Here is a 23920-nt window from a genome sequence, read left to right as displayed (position 1 = left end):
TGTCAGGATTGTAAGGGGGCGGAATCCCGGCGTCGGTATAGTGATCGGCAGTCTCCTGACTGCCGGTCACATGACCACATCCTGTTGTAAACCGCATGTAAGGGGTCTTATAAAGTACCAGAGTTATAAACACTGTCCACCTCCTTGATTTCCAGTCTTTTACGGCTAGAGACTCAAGCACCATGGGTCAGTTACTTGGCCTTTGCTTCTAATCCTGAACAGTTTTATTCCCCTGAATGCTATTCATTGATATCTAAAAAATGATGGTTATTGGGCAGTTTGAGTATTCACAGTAAATGTATTGCAGCAGGAAAAGCTCACAGTGCAGCAAATAAATGTGTTGTTGGGCCGGCACAGGATTTCACTCCTAGCAGACGGGCTAAGCAGCCTTACGGATTTTCATAGCATTTCTGTCGTGTCGGCTGATGGATTAAATATCTTCAGCTGAATCTGAAAAGGGAACATGACTAAAACACACTCTGACATCACTGCGTGGCAACGTGTGCATCCCCATAAGCTCTGCTGGATGATTCCAGAGGAAAGATGTAAAAAATAAATTTCTGAATAGAAATATTGACTGTCTCTAAAAAATACATTTATTCAAGAAGGAAAAAAAACAAATAGTCATAATATAATTTAATACATTATCATACATCCCAATAAGCATACCTCTCAACATGACCCTTAGAATACTCTACTCCTGGACTTCTCTTTTAATGTATGATTGACATCACCTGTGGTGAAACACCTTTCTTATCAAGTAACCTGTTCAAAACAGGTGCCAGTAATGACAAATTAACAGAGAAGTCCAGGAGCAGAGCATTTTGTCCCTCCTGGAGTGGGTCATGTTGGGAGGTAAGCAATATTGATGACTTGGCTTCGGGGCATAAAGGTGTGGCTGTAGAATGCCAGGAGCATGACAACATCCTGGCACAGACATTCCCAACCTCAGTCCTTAAGGCACACTAACAGTCCAGGTTTTACTGATATCCATGCTTGAGTACAGTACTAGTACCTCAGTTATTTTATTTACCCATCTGTGCTGAAGCCTGGATAGCACTAAAACCTGTACTGCTAGTGTGCCTCGAGGACAGAGGATGGGAATACCTGTCCTTGTACATACACACAAACATACATACATACATACATACATACACACACACACACACACACACACACACACACACACACACACACACACACACACACACTAACCACCATTGAAGCATAAATCCACTCCACTGGACTCCAATTTGCAGTCACCCAAAATGGAAAAAAGTTCTCTCCAGGTGACAAATCTTCTTCCCAAGCCACCAAGGCATTTCTTATATAGCTAGCTGTTAGTCCTAATAGATTCTGTAATTATACCCTATACAAGGTATTTGTGTATCAATGCACACTTATAGTGCCGGGTACACACTAGATGACTTTGTTAACAATGTGGCTGATTCTGACAATGTTTGAACATTCTGAGAGAATATTGAAATCTTTGGTAGCGACCGCTTGGTGTTTATTATATGCATTCATGTTTTGATTCTGCTAATAGGGGATCTATTGGGAGGAGCAGCCGGTATTATTAATGCTCTGGGTAAATCTGTTAGGCTAGGCATGTTTTGTTTTAAATATATACACTGTATATACACAAACACACACACCAAGCTTCCAATTTGTCAGGCTCAGCAGATCAAAATAGGAGCTACAGAGGTTAAAGTAATCCTCGGGATAGGTTTGACATGACAGCGGGGTATTGCTATACTGTCACACCAATAAATAAATAAATATTAAATCGCAGCAATAAATAAGTTGCTGCAACAGGTATGACTTTAATAACTAGGCCCAGAGTATTATATTACTCGGAATTCATATGTTCATTTTTTTTTTTTTTTACTGTGTGTAACTGTTTCCAAAACTTGCATGCATTCACAATCAGATGATCCAAGATATTAATATTATCTTTGTTTTCAGTGCCAGTGGCGCCAGATAAGATAAAGAATCTTCAAAGAATATTGTGACAGGTTTTCATCATTCATGTGTATGACAATTTTTTTTCACGTTCTCACTAGACAAAATAGTTCCAGCTAAAAGCAACCAGGAATGTTTGGCTGTTGGAAAATAAGTAAAGCTATAGTTCTGCTGCCTGTTGCATAAAGCAGCATCTAACTAAACTGAAGAAAACCTCAAAGTGTATGTTTTATTATTACATGGTTACATAATGTATCACATAAAAAGCATTTAATGCTCCCAGAAAAAGACCAGTATACAATATTTCTATGGATGCCTTCACTTCTAGCATATAGTTGTATACATTTTATTAAGGTGCATAAAACCAGCTTTACATGCAACTGGTTTTATGTATGTTTTTACTACAATTGTTCATTATCTATACTTTTCTTTTTCTTGTGTTTTATTTGGTAGCCTTTACTCAAAAATGCTCTAAAATCCAAGTTTCCAGCTCTACCAAGCCCACCCAACAATTGCCTTTATTTGAAAAACTGCCCTTTAACAAGGAGGCAGCCATTTTGTGAGTTGAACTAATATCTACGAGACTAAAGTCCACAGCTAACCAGGAACTAGTGACGTCACTGCACTGAGGATTCCCGGGATTGAAAAATGACCCTAATATGTAGCACATTAGACATTCATTGCAAATAACCACCTAGCACTTTAGAACACATTTGCCTACTTTAGGGAGTTCTCCTGCACTTCCAAGAGAGCAAACAACCCCATCGAGTCCTTTCCACTTCCAAACTTAAGTGGGCATGGTGGGACTTGAATGAAAAGTTACTGTATGCAATGAATCACAACACCATAGGTCACACCGCCATCTGCTGCGTAATCCCGTCCATTATGGAATTTTACCATGATGATGTGTTTCATAGCGTCATGCCACCATGTGCACCATGCCACCATGTGCACCACAGCACCATGTGCTTCATAGCACCATGCCACCATATGCTTCATAGCACCATGCCACCATATGCTTCATAGCACCATGCCACCATGTACTTCATAGCACCATGCCACAGTATGCTTCACAGAACTATGCCACCATATGCTTCATAGAACCATGCCACCATGTACTTCATAGCACCATGCCACCATGTACTTCATAGCACCATGCCCGCTTCATGCAAAATGACATCTACTGAAACTCTGTATTAGGCTAGGAACGACTTTCGTCTGCAGGAGTATTTTCACCAGCATACTTCCCAATATTTTCCCAATATTTTCTAAAAGCTGCCCAGGAGATCCTGGAGTGCAGGATGTGGCCCTGCCCTCGACCTATCAATGCTGCAACTCATGAGGGCGGACCCATGATTATGTAATACATCACAAACTGCATCATCGAGCCCCCGGACTGCCAAATTCCTGAACGTCAGTGGTCTCCTTGACATATTGGGGTATATTTACTAAGGTCCCGATTTTGACCGAGATGCCGTTTTTTCATCAAAGTGTCATCTCGGTAATTTACTAAACTCAAATCACGGCAGTGATGAGGGCATTCGTATTTTTTGGGTAGTCCATGAAAATAATTACGAATGAATACACCATCGGTCAAAACGCGGCTGTTTAAGTATGAATCTCGGTCATTTACTAAGAAGTGCAAAGCAAAAAAAAATAAAACACTGCCGTGAAAAATTACAACTCGTAAAAAAGTGCTAAAAAAAAACAGACCTGCTTTTTTAATCCGTGATTGTATAGGCATGCAGGGATCCATGAGATCCGTGCATGTATATCAGTGGGAAGGGGTGGGAAAGTGGTTATTTTCTTTAAAAAAATTGCGTGGGGTCCCCCCTCCTAAGCATAACCAGCCTCGGGCTCTTTGAGCCGATTCTGGTTGCAGAAATATGGGGAAAAAATTGACAGGGGTTCCCCCATATTTAAGCAACCAGCATCGGGCTCTGCGCCTGGTCCTGGTTCCAAAAATACGGGGACAAAAAGAGTAGGGGTCCCCCATATTTCTAAAACCAGCACCGGGCTCCACTAGCTGGACAGATAATGCCACAGCCGGGGGTCACTTTTATATAGTGCCCTGCGGCCGTGGCATCAAATATCCAACTAGTCACCCCTGGCCGGGGTACCCTGGGGGAGTGGGGACCCCTTCAATCAAGGGGTCCCCCCCCCCAGCCACCCAAGGGCCAGGGGTGAAGCCCGAGGCTGTCCCCCCCATCCAATTGGCTGCGGATGGGGGGCTGATAGCCTTTTGTGAAAATGAAAAGATATTGTTTTTAGTAGCAGTACTACAAGGCCCAGCAAGCCTCCCCCGCATGCTGGTACTTGGAGAACCACAAGTACCAGCATGCGGCGGAAAAACGGGCCCGCTGGTACCTGTAGTACTACTACTAAAAAAATACCCAAAAAAAGACACACACACCTTGAAAGTAAAGATTTATTACATACATCCACACAAACATATACACATACTTACCTTATGTTCACACGCAGGTCGGTCCTCTTGTCCAGTAGAATCCATGGGGTACCTGTTGAAAAAATTATACTCACAAAATCCAGTGTAGATCGGTCCTCTTCAAATCCATTTGTAATCCACGTACTTGAGAAAATAAAAAAACGGAGTCCCGACCACGAACTGAAAGGGGCCCCATGTTTTCACATGGGACCCCTTTCCCCGAATGCCAGAAACCCACTCTGACTTCTGTCTAAGTGGGTTTCTTCAGCCAATCAGGGAGCGCCACGTTGTAGCACCCTCCTGATCGGCTGTGTGCTCCTGTACTGACTGACAGGCAGCACGCGGCAGTGTTACAATGTAGCGCCTATGCGCTCCATTGTAACCAATGGTGGGAACTTTCTGCCCTGCGGTTGACCGAAAGTGACCTCACCGCTGAGCAGAAAGTTCCCACCATTGGTTACAATGGAGCGCATAGGCGCTACATTGTAACACTGCCGTGTGCCGCCTGTCATACAGTACAGGAGCACACAGCCGATCAGGAGGGTGCTACAACGTGGCGCTCCCTGATTGGCTGAAGAAACCCACTTAGACAGAAGTCAGAGTGGGTTTCTGGCATTCGGGGAAAGGGGTCCCATGTGAAAACATGGGGCCCCTTTCAGTTCGTGGTCGGGACTCCGTTTTTTTATTTTCTCAAGTACGTGGATTACAAATGGATTTGAAGAGGACCGATCTACACTGGATTTTGTGAGTATAATTTTTTCAACAGGTTCCCCATGGATTCTACTGGACAAGAGGACCGACCTGCGTGTGAACATAAGGTAAGTATGTGTATATGTTTGTGTGGATGTATGTAATAAATCTTTACTTTCAAGGTGTGTGTGTCTTGTCTTTTTTTGGGTATTTTTTTAGTAGTAGTACTACAGGTACCAGCGGGCCCGTTTTTCCGCCGCATGCTGGTACTTGTGGTTCTCCAAGTACCAGCATGCGGGGGAGGCTTGCTGGGCCTTGTAGTACTGCTACTAAAAACAATATCTTTTCATTTTCACAAAAGGCTATCAGCCCCCCATCCGCAGCCAATTGGATGGGGGGGACAGCCTCGGGCTTCACCCCTGGCCCTTGGGTGGCTGGGGGGGGTGGACCCCTTGATTGAAGGGGTCCCCACTCCCCCAGGGTACCCCGGCCAGGGGTGACTAGTTGGATATTTGATGCCACGGCCGCAGGGCACTATATAAAAGTGACCCCCGGCTGTGGCATTATCTGTCCAGCTAGTGGAGCCCGGTGCTGGTTTTAAAAATACGGGGGACCCCTACTCTTTTTGTCCCCCGTATTTTTGGAACCAGGACCGGGCGCAGAGCCCGATGCTGGTTGCTTAAATATGGGGGAACCCCTGTCAATTTTTTCCCCATATTTCTGCAACCAGGATCGGCTCAAAGAGCCCGAGGCTGGTTATGCTAAGGAGGGGGGACCCCACGCAATTTTTTTTAAAGTTTTACAGTGTTTATTTTTTTTTAAAAAATGAACCCCAGCACGGATCACACAGATCCGGCCGAGATTCATTTTGAAAAAGTCGGCAGTGGTTTGCTAATCACTGCCGTAAAAAACAGAAGAAAAAAACGAATGACATCGACATCGGAAAACCCGAAAAGGCAAAATACGGCAGCTTAGTAAATTAGTCGTAATACATTCAAAAAGTTGCAATTTTACACTGTCGATGTCATTCGTGATTGAACTTTGACCTTTTTCCGAAAATTACGAATGTTAGTAAATATACCCCATTGGGAGGGAAGTGTCCTCACCAAGCATACCAGTCTCATGCCACAAACTAATGCACTTAGATGTCTCAGTCTACACACAAGTGCAAGTGAAGACGTGTAGGCTGTTTTGTGCTTTGTACATGAGGAGCACTGTGTGTATCTCTTACAGATAAAATGATTATGTACTTATTTATCCAAACTTTTTCACCAATATCAATTTGTATTTACTTATCTTCAGATTCATTACAAACATCAAGGACAGCACAAAGCAGTTATACCATTAACCTCAGCAAATATATTCTGCTTTACTGTCGCTTTCTATTCAGGATACACAAAGCACAGGATAATAACTGGTAAAGGAGAAAAACTCTCTTAAATAAATAAATAAAATAATAAATAAAATAATAAGAGCCTGTAGAATATAATTCCTATTGATAGCAGCAGATGTGACTGCCTCACTAGGAATTTATGGCCAGCCAACTCAGTGGAATTGTTTATTTTGATTGATGCTCACATTTAGCTGCTATGTAGCTTCCAAGTACTGTGTTTTCCTGGCTACATGCTGGAGGACTGCACAGAAGATGACATCTCTATGGAAGGCAGAGCGCTATGAAAGTCTACACACACATAATGAATGAATCTGTTAACCCAATGCATAAATATTTAAAGTTCAGGCTTCAGCAGCAAACAGACAGCAAATCTTTCTTTCTACAAGGACGTGCAAGACTCTATATGACTCGGCATGCTAAACATCTTCCTAATGTCTGTGTCGCCTCAATTGTCATTTACCTCCAGAAATGAGTGTAGACAATGGCAGGTTTCATTTAAAATTATTATTATTATTTTTTATTTGGAGGAGACTATGAGTATAAAAAAAAATATAGAAAATAGATTTCCCAGCAAGCCTGTATATTGGAGGAAGTGGTTCCAAATAATGACCTCACTTGTCATGGTAATAAAATATAGCCAGATAGGTTTTCAATATTACTTATGTCAGTCCTTCCTAACTGCTCCTCTTTTGTATCCAAACGCTCCTGCCTCTCTTTATTTGTCTAGCATATATATGTGTTGCAAGGGGTCTTAACCCATAGATGCTCCTGGCACAGTGTCAAGCTCTAAATAACAAAATGTAATTATCATACGTCTTGCACTGTCCACTAGATGGCGTGCTTGAGTAATCCGCTCAAGCACAAAAGTTGTCGTCATACCTGGCCTCCACAGCTCCCAAAGGGGAAAAATAAGAAGTGGGCAAGTATGGTAGAAGTACCTGTATATATACAGAACATGTCCCTATAAGTAGAACCGTATGCCAGACTGAAAACTATTATTTATTTATTACCAATTATTTATATAGCGCGTACATATTCCGCAGCGCTTTACAAAGAATATTTGGCCATTCACATCAGTCCCTGCCCCAGTGGAGCTTACAATCTATATTCCCTACCAAATGTACACACAGACATATTCACACTAGGGTTAATTTTGTTGGGAGCCAATTAACCTACCAGTATATTTTTGGATTGTGGAGGAAACCAGAGTACTCAGAGGAAACCCACACAAGTATGGGGAGAATATACAAACTCCACACAGGGCCATAGTGGGAATTGAACCCATGACCTCAGTGCTGTGAGGCAGTAATGCTGACCATTATACCATCCATACTGCTATTGAAACCTCACAGGGCCTAACTTGTCTCAAGGGCTAACAATAGGACAACCAAGTAACAGAAAATTCAAAACTGAGAAATAACTGCTATGCCCAAAAATAGTTACTTGCATCTAGGACAATTCCTCCCCTGTGAAAACATTATCTATGTTAAAGACTAATAATAATCCCCCTCCCTCTTTCATTATCACCTCACTCAAAATTAACAGTATGCAAATCATCACCAGATTTAACAGCATGAACATCTACCATGGGGACTGGATGAATATTTACTCTGTTTACTAATGCTGATTAGTGACTCACAGAACACGTTTATGTGTGTCTCATTACACAGTTTTACAGATAGCTAGCTAGTAATCATATCACCAGTGACAAAGGGGCTTGCTCAAGGATTCCCTACCTGGCAACATTATTTATGGCCAAAGAGCAACACATAACAACATATTTCCGCCACTTAATTAATTTCCCCTTAGCTTAAGCTTTTTATTACCACGCTTTTATTTGCCAACGATCCAAGAATGTTCAGGAAATCTCCTGCACTCCTTGTAGCGTAAAGGGCCAGTTCGTTATCAATGGGCCCGTTACTAGAATTTACACGTTTTTTTTCACTGGCCCTTTCATTTGTTAAGGGCCTAAAGGGCCACCTAATATAAATAAAACTATGTAGCACTGGCAAATATCACTGCTATAGCAGTCTTACTGATCGCAGGGACAGCTGCTTTTCAGAGCAGCTCTCCCTGTACCGAGCAATACTGAATTACTCTAGTTTATCATTGGGGCCACCCAGCCCCCGATGATGAACAGGCCCCTAAGTGAGCCTCTCAGATTCCAACCATTTTCCCAGTGAAGTGGGCAGTCCAGGTGCCTGGTGACACATTGCACAGTGGAGGGCAGGGCCAGCTGACACGATTCCTTACACCACATGTACAACACCTCCCATCTAGCCATCCCTTTCTGGAGGGGAGCTGAAGAAAAAAAAAAGTTAGAATGGTAAAAGAAAAAAAAAAAAGCTGTTAAATGTTTGTGCATCAGAAATAAGTGCCTAACTGATATATAAATGTACTAAGTACAGATGTGTCCTCTTACATCCTTGCTGCAGTCATGCTAATCAGCCCTTGAAGTTGTGCCATGGCGTGGCGGGACTTGGTAGCGCTGAACGTCTTTTTTTGCATTTTTCCCGTTAAACTACGTTTTAGACGCAAAAAATGATATGCTGCATACCTATATACCTAATTGTGGCTGTTACTGCATCCAAAATGCTACGTTACAGTGTTTTCCATTGTATTTGCATTGTGTATGCAAATACAGTCACACACAGAATATAGGCATGCCGCATATCATTTTAATCAGCAGATGTCTGCTCGTGCCTCCTATTGCATTACTTTGCAACTGAGACACATTTTCTGCTGGAAAAATGCAAAAAAGACGCTCGTCGCTACAGAGTCACACAGCATTCACATGATATGTGTAACGCGACTTGCAGTGCACGAAGCAAAGGTGTAAAAGGACACATCTGTAAGAAGGTTTGTGTCTGGAATGTATTGTCAGATGGGAGTAAGATCACAGTATGTGTTAGCAAGGCTGTCATCAGAAATTGTGGAGCCCAAGACTGACAAAATAGGAGGGCCTACCTGTGGATAATGTGGGTGGAACTACAGCGGCTTACAGTACAAGACAACATAGGACAAGTACAATGTTATCAGGACACAGTCACTGAAAGCGAGTTCCAATCTCACTGCCTCAGGTCTCGCTTCAGATCCCGCAGTGTCACACTACTGCTGCCCACCTGCCCTGTTTCACAGCAGAGATAGGCCCCCTCTCTGTCCAGTCCCGGTACTGTAGTCCCGGCTGTCCCCCCTGATGGCGGCCCTGTGTGCTAGAGCTATAATACCAGCTGTATAGATATATAAGAGTAGACTGCAATGACATGCGGGCAGATGTATTAAGTCTGGAGAAGTGATAAAGCAGTGATAAGTGGAAGGTGATAAAGCACCAGCCATTCATCTCCTGTCATTTTTCAAACCCAATGTTTGGCTGGTGCGTTATCACCTTCCACTTATCACTGCTTTATCATTTCTCCAGGCTTAATACATCTGCCCCATGGTTCTGAGTACACCAGACTTCATAACCTCAACCATCACAGAAAGGTCTCTAATGGCTAATTCAAAGTTGCCTACCCTCCCGCTCCCGTTTTAGCCCTAAATCTACTGCTGCCCTGCTTTGTAAGTCACACCTCCCGGATTCTTCGGATTCTGCCAGGGGTGACACTAATGCTAGCCATACATCAGACCAACTTCAGACCAACTTTTCTCCAACACTCCAAACTTCCAACCATCCAACTTGTCTGTTCAACTAAAACAGTGCCCCACACATCTAACCAACTTTTTACCAGTGCTCCACACATCTAACCAACTTTTCATCAGACCAACCAACCTACCAACTTCTGTCCAACTTGTGATGTCACCGAAGTAGGCGGACAGTGCCTTCCTACAGTTCTTCAGTTTTGTTTTGTTTTTTTCATTTCAAAACATGCAGAATTGTCTTTTTTTCAGTGAAACTGGGCTTTTCTTTCACCACCATACATTTATTAGATTTACTTGTTTTTATACTGAACTATGGATACCAGCATGGTTGGGCTGCCAAGGCAAATTATATATATATATATATATATATATATATATATACACCAGATGTAGCTATTCGGCACTCCCAATGTAGTAAAATGTACAGCTTGCCTGGTGCCCTCCTGAGCTTCAAAAAGCAAACATATCACAAACGATAGGCGGCACTCTAGGACTTTTCAAAAATCAAGAACATACGTGACCCTGTTCTGACAGCTTAACGTTTCGGTTTCGGTCATTTTCAATCCGCCACACTTTGCTGGCGGAATCTAATAAAAAAATTTAAAAACATGTTTTTTTTGGTGTTTTTTTGGGTGGGTAATAGCATATCTATTTATATTAGAAGGGATTAGGTACTTGGTTTGTCTTTTTTGGAGGCACAAGTATTATTTATATATTTTTAAAAAGATTATTATAATTATTATTTTTTTTAAATGGAATGGGAAAAACCTGAAAAAAAATTGCGTGGGGTCCCCCCTCCAAAGCATAACCAGCCTCGGGCTCTTCGAGCCGGTCATGGTTCTAAAAATGCGGGGGAAAAACGGACAGGGGATCCCCCGTATTTTTAAAACCAGCACCGGGCTCTGCGCCTGGTGCTGGTGCAAAAAATACGGGGGACAAAAAGAGTAGGGGTCCCCCGTATTTTTTACACCAGCATCGGGCTCCACTAGCTGGACAGATAATGCCACAGCCGGGGGTCACTTTTATACAGTGCCCTGCGGCCGTGGCATTAAATATCCAACTAGTCACCCCTGGCCGGGGTACCCTGGGGGAGTGGGGACCCCATCAATCAAGGGGTCCCCCTCCTCAGCCACCCAAGGGCCAGGGGTGAAGCACGAGGCTGTCCCCCCCATCCAAAGGCTGCGGATGGGGGGCTGATAGCCTTGAGAAAATTAAAAGAATATTGTTTTTTCCAGTAGTACTACAAGTCCCAGCAAGCCTCCCCCGCAAGCTGGTACTTGGAGAACCACAAGTACCAGCATGCGGGAGAAAAACGGGCCCGCTGGTACCTGTAGTTCTAATGGGAAAAAAATACCCAAATAAAAACAGGAGACACACACCGTGACAGTAAAACTTTATTTCACACATGTCGACACACAGTGTACTTACCTATGTTGACACGAAGCAGTCGGTCCTCTTCTCCAAGTAGAATCCACGGGTACCTGAAAATAAAAGATAATTATACTCACCTGATCCAGGATCCAGATTATAATCCACGTACTTGGCAAAACAACAAACCGAACACCCGGACCAAACGGACTGAAAGGGGTCCCATGTTTACACATGGGAACCCTTTCCACGAATGCAGAGACACCCCGGTCACAGCTGTCACAGAAGTGTCTCTTCAGCCAATCAGGAACCGTGGCACTCACCTGATGTCTCCGTGCGCGTCTGAAGTGACAGAAGGCTGGCGGAGGGGGGCCGCGGGGGGGGGGGGGGGGGTGAATTAGCGGTGCGTGAGCAGATGCGGGCTGGAGCTGGCCCTGGTGGCGGTGAGGGGGAAGGGGTGCCGCTATCGCTGGTGATATGCGGGGGGTGCCGCGATCGTGGATGATATGCGGGGGGTGCCGAGATCGCGGGTGATATGCGGGGGTGCCGCGATCGTGGGTGATATGCGGGGGGTGCCGCGATCGCGGGGGGGGGGGGGGGTGCCGCGATTGCGGGTAAGTTGCGGGGGCTGCCGCGATTGTGGGTAAACTGCAGGGGGTGCCATGATTGCGGGTAAGTTGCGGGGGATACCGCGATTGCGGGTAAGCTGCGGGGGGTGCCGCGATCGCGGGTGGGGTGCGGGGGTGCCGCAACCGCAGGTGGGGTGCCAGTGATCGGGGGTGGCGTGCGTGGGTGCAGCAATCATGGGTGGGGTGCGGGGGGTGGGGTGCTGGGTGTCCTGTGACAGCGGCAGCCCGGCAGCAGTGACGTGCTACCGTAGCAGTGCGGGTGCGGGGGGGGGGGGGGGGGTGCGGCTGATTAGCGGTGCGGGTGGGGGTGCGGCGAATTAGCGGTGCGGGTGCGGGGGGGGGGTGCGGCTGATTGGCGGTGCGGGTGCGGGGGGTGCGGCGAATTAGCGGTGCGGGTGCGGCTGATTAGCGGTGCGGGGGGGGTGCGGCGAATTGGGGGTGGGGGGTGCAGCGAACTAGCGGTGCGGGTGGGGGTGCGGCGAATTAGCGGTGCGGGTGCGGGGGGGAGGTGCGGCGAATTAGCGGTGCGGGTGCGGAGGGGGGGGCGGCGAATTAGCAGTGCGGGTGCGGGGGGGGGGGTGCGGCGAATTAGCGGTGTATGTTGACACGAAGCAGTCAGTCCTCTTCTCCAAGTAGAATCCACGGGTACCTGAAAATAAAAGATAATTATACTCACCTGATCCAGGATCCAGATTATAATCCACGTACTTGGCAAAACAACAAACCGAACACCCGGACCAAACGGACTGAAAGGGGTCCCATGTTTACACATGGGAACCCTTTCCACGAATGCAGAGACACCCCGGTCACAGCTGTCACAGAAGTGTCTCTTCAGCCAATCAGGAACCGTGGCACTCACCTGATGTCTCCGTGCGCGTCTGAAGTGACAGAAGGCTGGCGGAGGGGGGCCGCGGGGGGGGGGGGGGGGGGTGAATTAGCGGTGCGGGAGCAGATGCGGGCTGGAGCTGGCCCTGGTGGCGGTGAGGGGGAAGGGGTGCCGCGATCGCTGGTGATATGCGGGGGGTGCCGCGATCGTGGATGATATGCGGGGGGTGCCGAGATCGTGGGTGATATGCGGGGGGTGCCGCGATCGCGGGGGGGGGGGGGTGCCGCGATTGCGGGTAAGTTGCGGGGGGTGCCGCGATTGTGGGTAAACTGCAGGGGGTGCCATGATTGCGGGTAAGTTGCGGGGGATACCGCGATTGCGGGTAAGCTGCGGGGGGTGCCGCGATCGCGGGTGGGGTGCGGGGGTGCCGCAACCGCAGGTGGGGTGCCAGTGATCGGGGGTGGCGTGCGTGGGTGCAGCAATCATGGGTGGGGTGCGGGGGGTGGGGTGCTGGGTGTCCTGTGACAGCGGCAGCCCGGCAGCAGTGACGTGCTACCGTAGCAGTGCGGGTGCGGGGGGGGGGTGCGGCTGATTAGCGGTGCGGCGAATTAGCGGTGCGGGTGGGGGTGCGGCGAATTAGCGGTGCGGGTGCGGGGGGGGGGGTGCGGCTGATTGGCGGTGCGGGTGCGGGGGGTGCGGCGAATTAGCGGTGCGGGTGCGGCTGATTAGCGGTGCGGGGGGGGGGGGGCGGCGAATTGGGGGTGGGGGGTGCGGCGAACTAGCGGTGCGGGTGGGGGTGCGGCGAATTAGCGGTGCGGGTGCGGGGGGGAGGTGCGGCGAATTAGCGGTGCGGGTGCGGAGGGGGGGGCGGCGAATTAGCGGTGTGGGTGCGGGGGGGGGGTGCGGCGAATTAGCGGTGCGGTGGGGGGGGGTGCGGCTGATCAGCGGTGCGGGGGTGGGAGGGTGGCTGGCGGGCGGTGAATTACCGATGCGGGGGAGGGAGGCTGGCTGGCGGCCGGGCGGGCTGGCGGCCGGGCGGTGAATTACCGGTGTGGCAGCCGGTGCAGGCGGAGGGAGGCTGGCGGGCGGGGTGTAAATTTGCGGTGCGGGAGCCGGTGCGAAGGGAGGCTGGCGGCCGGGGGGGGGAATTACTGCTGGGCGGGCTGAGCAGGGCTGAGGGAGGCTGGCGGGATGGATGGGGCGGCCGGCGGAGGAAAGGGACTGGCGGGCGGAGGGGGGTTAATTTGCGGTGGGACTGGTGGCTGGGCAGTGGCGGGTCACTGCGGCTGGGGCGGTGAGGTGGCCGGAGGGGTATGGAGCACAGAGGGTCACCTGTAGCACGAGACAAAAGTAGGCGGACACTAGCAGCCAGTGTCCGCCTACTTATCGTTCAGTTGGGGAGAAGTTTTCCCCTACACCTGAACGATTGGTTGGGAAAATCAAACAGGTTTGATTTTCCCAACTAGTTAGTCAGACCGTTTCTGACCGTTTTTTAGCGTGTGGGAGCAAACGGCTGATAATCGTTTGCTCCCACACACTGCCAGATTATCTTTCCAACCAGCCAACTAGTTGGCTGGTTGGAAATATATCGTCCTGGTGTATGGCTAGCTTAAGGAGTTTCATTGCAATAACAGTGATTTGCTGTAGCTGCTCAGGAGTCACTGCTGACGACTCTCATTATCCCCCTTTGTGTAACCCTTGACAGGAGAGAGAGACAGCAGCACATGATCACATACAGGGTCTTATCTGTGCTGTGTGTATGCACTCAGCCACAGCGTGCTGCTGCAGCTAGTAAGCTGTTAGGCAAAGAATTATTGTTAGTACTATTTCTTTAGTTGCTGAAGAATACACACAAGGTCAAATTGCATTTGGAATTTATTAATAGGCATCACATTTTTCATGTATATTGTGACGAGTAGGAAAAAAAAAATATCACAGCGAATATATATTTGCAAACAAATACTGTACTGCAGACAGCAATGTTAGCATCAATACTTGCAAAATTTCTCAAAATATATTGTTACTAATGTTATATAGAAATATCTTACAACAAAAGCATTTAGGAATAGACATGACTATTTGTGGAACTAGACCCGCCCTTTGGGCAGATTATGACACGCCCCCTCGGCGGCACGCCACGCTTTGCACGGCACATCCTACTGTAATCTCCCTGATTCTAGTTTTCAAAAGTAGGTAAGTATGGGCTAATTACAAAAAACAACTTTCACTTGGTTAGCATAGGTTTGTTGGTAACAACTGTAAGCACATTAAGCTCATGTAATGGGTATGTTTCATAGGCAAACGTAGGGGGGGTTTCCGGTTGCACGGAAATCCCCCTCTTGGCAAGTGGCTCAAATTATGACAATAATAGCAATGGTATATAATACGATTACTAGAGCTGCCACCACATCACGCAGTTTAAAGGACAGAGCAGAGCTGCTGCACATGGCCAGTGGTAGCAGCTTCTTCTACCAAGTTTGCTGTGTGTGTGGATCCTGAGGTGTCCCCAATCAGTGCTCTGGACTAGAGAGTAGCTACCAGGACGAAGAGACAGGAGCCTTACCATGAGGTGGGAGAATGTGTGCTTAGAAAATACAGTTCTGTCTCCTACTGGTTCTATTATGTTTGTGTATTTATGTATTATGGTACCTTTCCTGACCATTTATTTATATTATTTAAATATGTTTGATACAGCCTATACTATAGACAATCCATAGTGTTAAATATTAATACTGTATGCTATACAGTATCCAGTGTATAAATAGACCAATGTTTACATTAATGTCCAGAGTTATTACTAGGTTCTTCTGCCACTCCCGCACTTGCTCCAATGTTCCGCAGAGTTGGAGATTGTGGACTGCATTTGGAAACCCCCCTCTAGAAATCCTGCGTTTTCAGACTAGATCTACTTGGATTTGACATTCGGTTTAATATTCCTTAAAAAAAACAACAGAAACACCAGGTACAACAGTAGTGGCCCAGCAAGTGACGGTTACAAAATACTAGTTAGAGCATATCCTTTCCTGTCCCACCTACTAGTAGTCACCAAGAAGTTCTGTGATCCTATATAAATACAAGGCTATAGACGGAGTGATTTATGCAGGTCTCAGAAATTCAAGGTGACATCTACTATCCAAACTAATTATCCACAAAAAAACAACATTTTATTCCTTATAATACACCAGTCTGCCTAATGAGCACTGAAGTAGTGTTCCCAGAGCTGTATGCTGGCCTTAGGAAACAACAAATGTGCATTATCAATCCCCAATCTTTAAAACACATCTATATATCTGTGACACTGTTGTGCTGTGATGCTTTTAGAGAGATACAAAACATAAAAATAAAAAGCATAACACCAGAAAAAAACATGTTGTGCTACGAATTCGAAATACTCAAAGCCAAACAAAAAACTGTATAGCATTCATGATCATATCCCTTTAACAGACGATTAACTAATTATTTAATTACAATACTTAGCCAAATGACAACTGACATTTGACAATTAGCTAAGATTACTTATAAAAGAATTACCTTGCAGAGCAAGTTAGTGCATTTGATGAGCTTGTGCATAAAGCTCTTCCGTCTGCCAATCATGGTGACTCACCCCCAGGAGAGTACTCACTGGGGAAAGGCATGTGTCTGCTCTGTGTGGAGACATTGCTGTTCTGACCTATGAAACGTCTCTCAGGGGGAAATCAATGTCTCTATTCTTCTAAAACAATGATGATATTATTTTACTTTGGAATAGCTCTCTTGAGACGGGTTAATCATGAAGAAGCCAGTAGAATTGCAGGTCGAGGTCTGCGCAATGATTTTTTTTTTCCAGCTGACAAAACTGTAGCACATATTTAATGCTTAAATAATGTTCATACTGCAAATTACTTTTCGTTAAACTCACTATACCTAAAGATAAAACATAAAGTTCTTCTATTAGAAAACAAAAATCAGGGGCTGGATGTAATGTCGCGTGAGATCACCGAAGGTGCGAGATGGGGGCCGATTTCTGACTTTTTTTTCAAAGTGCAGTCACTTACAAGGCATGGTTTTGCCTTGTAAGTGATTGCCCCTTTAAAAAAACTTCGGAGATCGGCCGGCATCTTACACCTCCAGCGATCTCGGGCGTCATTACATTCGGCCCCTAGTCATAAAAAAATAAATAAAAAAATAACATAACTGGATAGATTTCAATGACATATTTTAAAACGACATGAGATAATGTATTTAATAGATCGCGTTTAGGTCAAGGGAGAAATTTAGTTACGTGGGGTGTTTTTGCATGATGTGATTGCACAGATGAAGTACACTGTACAATGAATCACACGTCCAGATCTCTCTTAGGACCGCGCAGTGTTTGGGAGGATTAAGGCCTAGGTGAAAAACCTGCTGATTCAAATAATCATAATAATTGTTTTGGTAAAGAAACTTGCTCTCGAAATATCAGTGCTATGGCATATGGGGAGATGTATCAAGCCTTGGGGGTATATTTACTAAAAATCGAATTGGGTCGATGTTTGTCAATTTGTGGTCTATGTTGGGGGGGGGGGAAATTCAACGATTTTGTGTTTCAGAGTCTAAATCACACATTAACTAACAGATGATTTTTGACAACCTTTTAAAAAAAATATGTCAAAAAGTATGTTAGTAAATATGAGACTTGGGGGTATATTTACTAAAAGTCAATCTGGGTCAATATTTGGCCAATTTTATATTTCAAAGTCTAAATTCCACAATTACGAACAGATGATTTTTAAAAAATTTTTTTAACAATGTCCAAAATCCTGTTAGAAATTGTGTAATATTGGGGCAGATGTATTACCTGGAGAAGGCATAAGGAAGTGATAAACCAGTGATATGTGCAAGGTGATAAAGGCACCAGCCAATCAGCTCCACTATGTAAATTAACAGTTAGGATCTGATTGGCTGGTGCCTTTATCACCTTGCACATATCACTGGTTTATCACTTCCTTCTGCCTTCTCCAGGTTAATACATCTGCCCCTTAGACCCTTAAACACAAAATCGATAAAAAATCGATCAACCAGCTACCAAAATTGACCCAATACCCCCTGGAGAAAGAAAAAGAACCAACCAATCAACTTCTGCAATTTTCTAGCACAGCCTGTAAAATGACAGTTTGAAGCTGATTGGTTGATACTTTATCTCTTTACACTTTCTTTCCCATGTTTGAAACATCTCCTCCTACTGTATCTCTATTATGCTACACACAAAGATGTAATCACATCGAATCTATTTGATGCCTGCAAGCACATTAAAGATATACTACTAGTCACACATTTTTTCAGGGGTCCACAATTCGTATCAGAGGTCTAGACAAAAATCAGGGGCCTGTATGAGGCTGTAGGATTCTTTAAGCCAGTTAAATACACAACTGATTTAGATTTAATGCTTTATGAGTGTGAGTCAGTTAGATCACAACTGCTTGATCTTTCCAATCCACCTTACTACACTGCTCAGGTAAGAGAGCAATCAGTCTGTATGTTTCTTGGACAGTTTATTGGATTATCAACAAAAGCAGATTATAAAATGTAAATTTACCTTCCAGAGGACAAAGTCTTGTTACTTTCTCCGGCATCAACTTCGCCTGCTTGTGTTGACAATAGACCTCGGCGATCTCTTGGCGACACTGTTTTGATTTGGCCCGGGACAGTGCCGATATTGCTTCCTTGCCAGTAATCTCACATTTTGGGGGCAGCTCATACTTCCCGATTTCAGGGGAGCTGCTGCCAGTTTTCTTGGTATGGTGCAGTTTAGTGCTTTTGTACTCATCTTTGAGGCTGTTCGTGCTGAGGTTCTTGGAAGGGTGACCCACATAGTGTAAAACTTCATTGGAATTTTTCCCCAGCAGTGAGTTTTCTTTTACTTTCTCTTCTAGCGCTAACTTCCTTTTTAAATGTTCTTTCTGTTTGCTAAGAGGTTTTTTCACTAGATCTGTTTGGTGCTTATGCCTTTGAGTCCTTGGGGCAAAGTTGCTGTTATCAATGTTTTCAAAGTCTTTTGGGACGGAATTCTCATTATTGCTGTCTGTCCGCATTTTCTCTTTCGGCCGGTGAGAAAAATATCCATCCTACAAAAAGAGGAAAGGAAAGAATTAGAAGAGAAATGCTTAAGGAACAAACCATCTTCAGTTATTATTATTCCTATATTGTACAAACCACATTGTCAGAAGTCTGAGTAAATTGCAATATCTGTCAGTAAGGTACGTCAAATGAATTGCTGCTAAGATTTTCCCTCAGGAGTACACAGTAAATTAAGTGAAGGTGTGGTTTACATATATATACACAGGTTGAGTATCCCATATCCGTAATTCTAAAAACCAAAACATTCTGAAAACCAGAATAATTCGGGCAGTCAAGACGTCATCTAGTGTCATAGCCAATGACTGGTGGCATGGTGTGAGTTTTCCCTCACCAGGAACTCCCTCTCCTCTCCCCGTGACACCCACCAGACTGTCTGTGATGGTGCTATCCACCCAGGGCAGTGCGACCTGCTCGTACACCCGCCGTTACGGCCCTGCTTATATCTCTGTGTGGCATATATACCTATGTACATTTCATTTACTGTCCTTCCCAACACACCCAAATTGCATCCTCCTGGATCCCACCCTCGGACCCAGCGAATTGGGTATGATTGCACAATTCAAAGCAAATTGCATCATACAGCTTCACCCGCAATTGTGAGATTGTGCTATTTGCATCAATTTGCAGCAAAATGACAAAAATGGTGTCTACATGCCTCCCATACCTTCTCCCTTTGCCCACCCCCCCATCACACACACACACACACACACACACACACACACACACACACACACACACACACACACACACTTCTTCAGAGCACTGTCAGTGGGTAACAGCAAAAAGTAGTAACTAAGTGTATGTACTGTATGCTGGATTGTACAAATCTTATACTATTTCATTTTTTAATATCCGCTAAAAGGAATTCTACCATCACTACTGTAAGTCACATCACTAATATCTGAGATGTGAAAGATGATTTCTACTGTATGTTCAATGTCGGACTGGGGCATGAAGAGCCCACCGTGGAAAATGCAGTTATAGGGGCCCTTGCTTTGGGGTGTGGCCAGCTACAGAAATGCACTGTAGAGAATATAGGTTGAGTATCCCATATCCAAATATTCCGAAATACGGAATATTCCGAAATATAGACTTTTTTGAGTGAGACTGAGATAGTGAAACCTTTGTTTTTTGATGGCTCAATGTACACAAACTTTGTTTAATACACAAAGTTATAAAAAATATTGTATTAAATGACCTTTAGGCTGTGTGTATAAGGTGTATATGAAACATAAATGAATTGTGTGAATGTACACACACTTTGTTTAATGTACAAAGTTATAAAAAATATTGGCTAAAATGACCTTCAGGCTGTGTGTATAAGGTGTATATGTAACATAAATGCATTCTGTGCTTAGATTTAGGTCCCATCACCATTATATCTCATTATACTATGCAATTATTCCAAAATACGGAAAAATCCCATATCCAAAATACCTCTGGTCCCAAGCATTTTGGATAAAGGATACTCAACCTGTACACCATAGACCTTTGCAGTATAATTCAAGTGCAGAGTCTGGAACCTGATCCCTAGAGGAGGGGGTGGGCCTTCAGGCAGTAGGACCCACCAAGGGTTTCCCCTGTGCCCCTGTAAGCCAGTCTGACCCTATGTCGACAACATGGTTTTTGTCTTTTTTTCCCCAGACATTCATAAGCAGGTACAATACACCTAAAATGAAAGTAAATCCAAAGTTAAAAGATTTTGTTAAGGACCGTATTCACGGGCAGATCTAGGGAGAGATGTGTGCTGAGCGGTGTGTGCTGAGCGTGCGGGGGGAGGACGCTCATTTCACCCAGCAGGTGAAGTGAGCGACTTGCTAGATTGGCCTACATGAATCATTATCGCTGTGAGGGGTACACGCAGAGTGATCGCTGCTTAAAATCTAAGCAATCTAGTCAGATTGCTTAGATTTTAAGCAGCGATCGCTCCGTGAGTACCGCCCTTAACATTCGCAAGCAGATATGCAACTTCCTGTAACATGAGAGTTTGTATGTGTTGTGTTTACATTTGCTGTTGAGGATCAGCTATTGTCTGCTTCAGACTCTGACAGTATTATCCTTCAGTAGAATTAAATAAGAGATTATGGTGCGCTATATGAACAAATTTTACACTTTAGATTAGATTCATTCCAAACATTGACAGTCTGGATGCTTTTTATATACGTACTAGCTGGAGTACTCGGCGTTGCCTGGGATTTTAAGAATGTCTGCTTACAAAAATAAATGTAAATATTAAACACACAGTATAAATAACATTGTAGATAGCTGAATACCCGTGCTTTGCTACGGGATGAGGATAGTAAATTAGAATGATAGTTGTTTGTTAATTTACGTTGGTTGGAGATCTAGTATATAGGCATATCTTCCTTCCCTGACACATTTTGTGTAGTGGCCGGACCCCTTTTCGGTCCCCCAAAGGGACCCTGCTCTTCCCACTATACAACTCTCAGTCTGTGGCTTCCTGCTGCCTCCATTCCCCTCCTCACATCATATTAGTGCCCCTGTGAAATTATTGATGTTTTTACAGTTTCTTATATAGCGCAGCACATTATGTATCTCCTGATATACTGCATTCCCTCCTCACATCATGTCACTGGCCCTGTCACATGCAGCCCTCTCATCACTGACATATCATGCACGTCCTGATATAGTGTGTGCTGCTGGCCCAGCCCTAGGTGTGCTAGTAGTGTGTTACCCCCACAGTGTTTGCTCCCAGAGTGTAAGTCATATGTGTAGCAAGTTTGGTGTAAATTGCTCCAGGCATTCCAGAGTTATGCTGTCTGCTGAAAAACGCTGTGCTGCTGCCTCACCCCTAGGAGTGCTAGGGGCGTCTTAACCCCACAGTGTTTGTTTTTAGCTTGTAAATCATATGTGTACCAAGTTTGTTGTAAATTGGTCCAGGCATTCGGGAGTTATGCTGTCTTCTGAAATACTCTGTGCTGCTGTCCCACCCCTAGGGGTACTAGGGGTGTGTAACCCCCACAGAGTTTGTTCCCAGATTGTAAATCAGATGTGTACCAAGTTTGGTGTAAATTGCTCCAGGCCTTCCAAAGTTATGCTGTCTGCTGACATACTCTGTGCTGCTATCCCACCCCTAGGGGTGCTAGGGGTGTCTGACCCCCACAGTGTTTGTTTCCACAGTGAAAGTCATAAGTGTACAAAGTTTGTTGTAAATTGCTGCAGGCATTCCAGAGTTATGCTGTCTGCTGAAATACTCTCCTAGGGGTGCTAGGGGTGTCTTCCCCCCACAGTGTTTGTTCCCAGAGAGTAAGGCGTATGTCTACCAATTTTTGAGTACATTGCTCCAGCAATTCCGGAGTTATGCTGTCTCCTGATATACTCTGTTCTGCTGTCTCCCCCCCTAGATGTGCTAGGGATTTCTAATTGTTTTAGTTGCCTCCGCCATGTTTTAATACGTTTGTATGTAAAATTTCACGATCTTCGCTTGTCAACTGTGGATTTGTATAGAAAGACAGAAGGACGGATTTTTGCTTTTATATAGTGAGATAGTAATAGAGTGACATGGTTACCTTTCAGTTTCAGAAAAGCAAATTTCTTAAATAGTATATGAGGAAAGAAACATCAATTGCAATCCCCTGATGAAAATGTCTGTATGTGTTCAGTAGTGCTCACCTATGCTAGTAGATTAAGAGGGATATTCAATTAGCCACGATCATTTTTCTTTTTTCTCCCCCCAAAAATTGTCTGATTGTACGGTTTTTAACTGATGGTTTTTATCGGTCTATTCAATTAAAGCCAGTTTTGTTTTGATTTCAGGAGAAAAATGTCCCATTTTCGTGCAATACCACGTAGGATCCGGGATAAGTATCCGGACCCATGCATTATGGCAGGGTTTAAGGGCTGCTTATCGGAGATTATGCTTCTAGTGCCTGAGGCACCTGAAGCATAATCCCCGATAAGTGCCGAGTATCGAGGGGGGTAACTGAATAGCCTCTGACTAATCAGTTATCTGCAGTAAATTGCCACAGCTAATTGAATACCCCCTTATTATCATGATAAATACGATTGCACTGCATGAGGTATAGAAAAACACATGCATCATTGCACTAATTTTACTAGGCTTTCTTGCCAAAATGCTTTCATACTGTAAGTACTATTTTTGGGAGGCATATTTATTAAAGGGTTGAATTACATTAATCCTGTGAAAATGGATGTATCGTTAAAATTACATGATTATTATTATTATTATTATTAATAATAATAAGAATATCAATGCATTTATGTATGCTTTTGATATGTATTTCAAAAAAGGGTCAATCTGCATTTTTGTAACATGTCTGTGACTAAACAGCAAATTAATATTTTGTGAAGCCCAACGTACACAGTATATACATGCTTCCTATAAATTGCGATTACAATGTGTTCCCATTGAGATGAATGTAACCTTTTAACTATCTTGAGATACATTAGATACGTGTGTCACACATGTCAGATGAAATAGAACAACAAGTGTTATAATAGTGCTGCAATGCATTCCAAGTTACAGTACTGAAAATGCAATAAAAAAAATTTAAATATGTATGGTCTTATTTAGTAAAAAGCTTTTTTTTTTTATTTATTTTTTTATTATCACAGCTGTTTATATGAGCTTAACTGGCATTGTTAGAAATGCAACATTTTAATGCCAGTGTGTATGTATCGTTAGTCAAGTAGGGCATTTTTAATTTTGTTTTTGGCCACAAGGGTCCAGAAAAAAATATTAAATTAATTTTGGAAACGTGATGATGTGAATCTTAACAAACTGTTTAGTGGATCTCATCTTCCACTAAAATCAGAATCTTGCTACAATTTTGTTCCCTGAAAACAAAGGAATTGGTACATCATACTAATATTTAGCATTCCGTAATGAC

General features: G+C 44.5%; 1 protein-coding gene across 2 annotated transcripts in view; it reads right to left on the bottom strand.

The window, feature by feature from the left end:
- The window catches only part of XYLT1 (xylosyltransferase 1), a 585745-nt gene that overhangs the window by 233765 nt on the left and 328060 nt on the right, over positions 1-23920 (bottom strand). For both annotated transcript variants that reach the window (XM_063934388.1, XM_063934387.1), the window contains one exon: positions 18508-19036. In XM_063934388.1, the coding sequence (XP_063790458.1) occupies positions 18508-19003 (496 nt within the window). In that variant the 5' untranslated portion in view covers positions 19004-19036. The remainder of the gene's footprint in view (positions 1-18507; positions 19037-23920) is intronic.

This window comes from Pseudophryne corroboree, chromosome 7 (assembly GCF_028390025.1).
Source record: "Pseudophryne corroboree isolate aPseCor3 chromosome 7, aPseCor3.hap2, whole genome shotgun sequence".
NCBI classification, from domain to species: domain Eukaryota; kingdom Metazoa; phylum Chordata; class Amphibia; order Anura; family Myobatrachidae; genus Pseudophryne; species Pseudophryne corroboree.
Note: the sequence above shows the minus strand (reverse complement) of the source record. Positions and strands in the feature narration are given on the sequence as shown.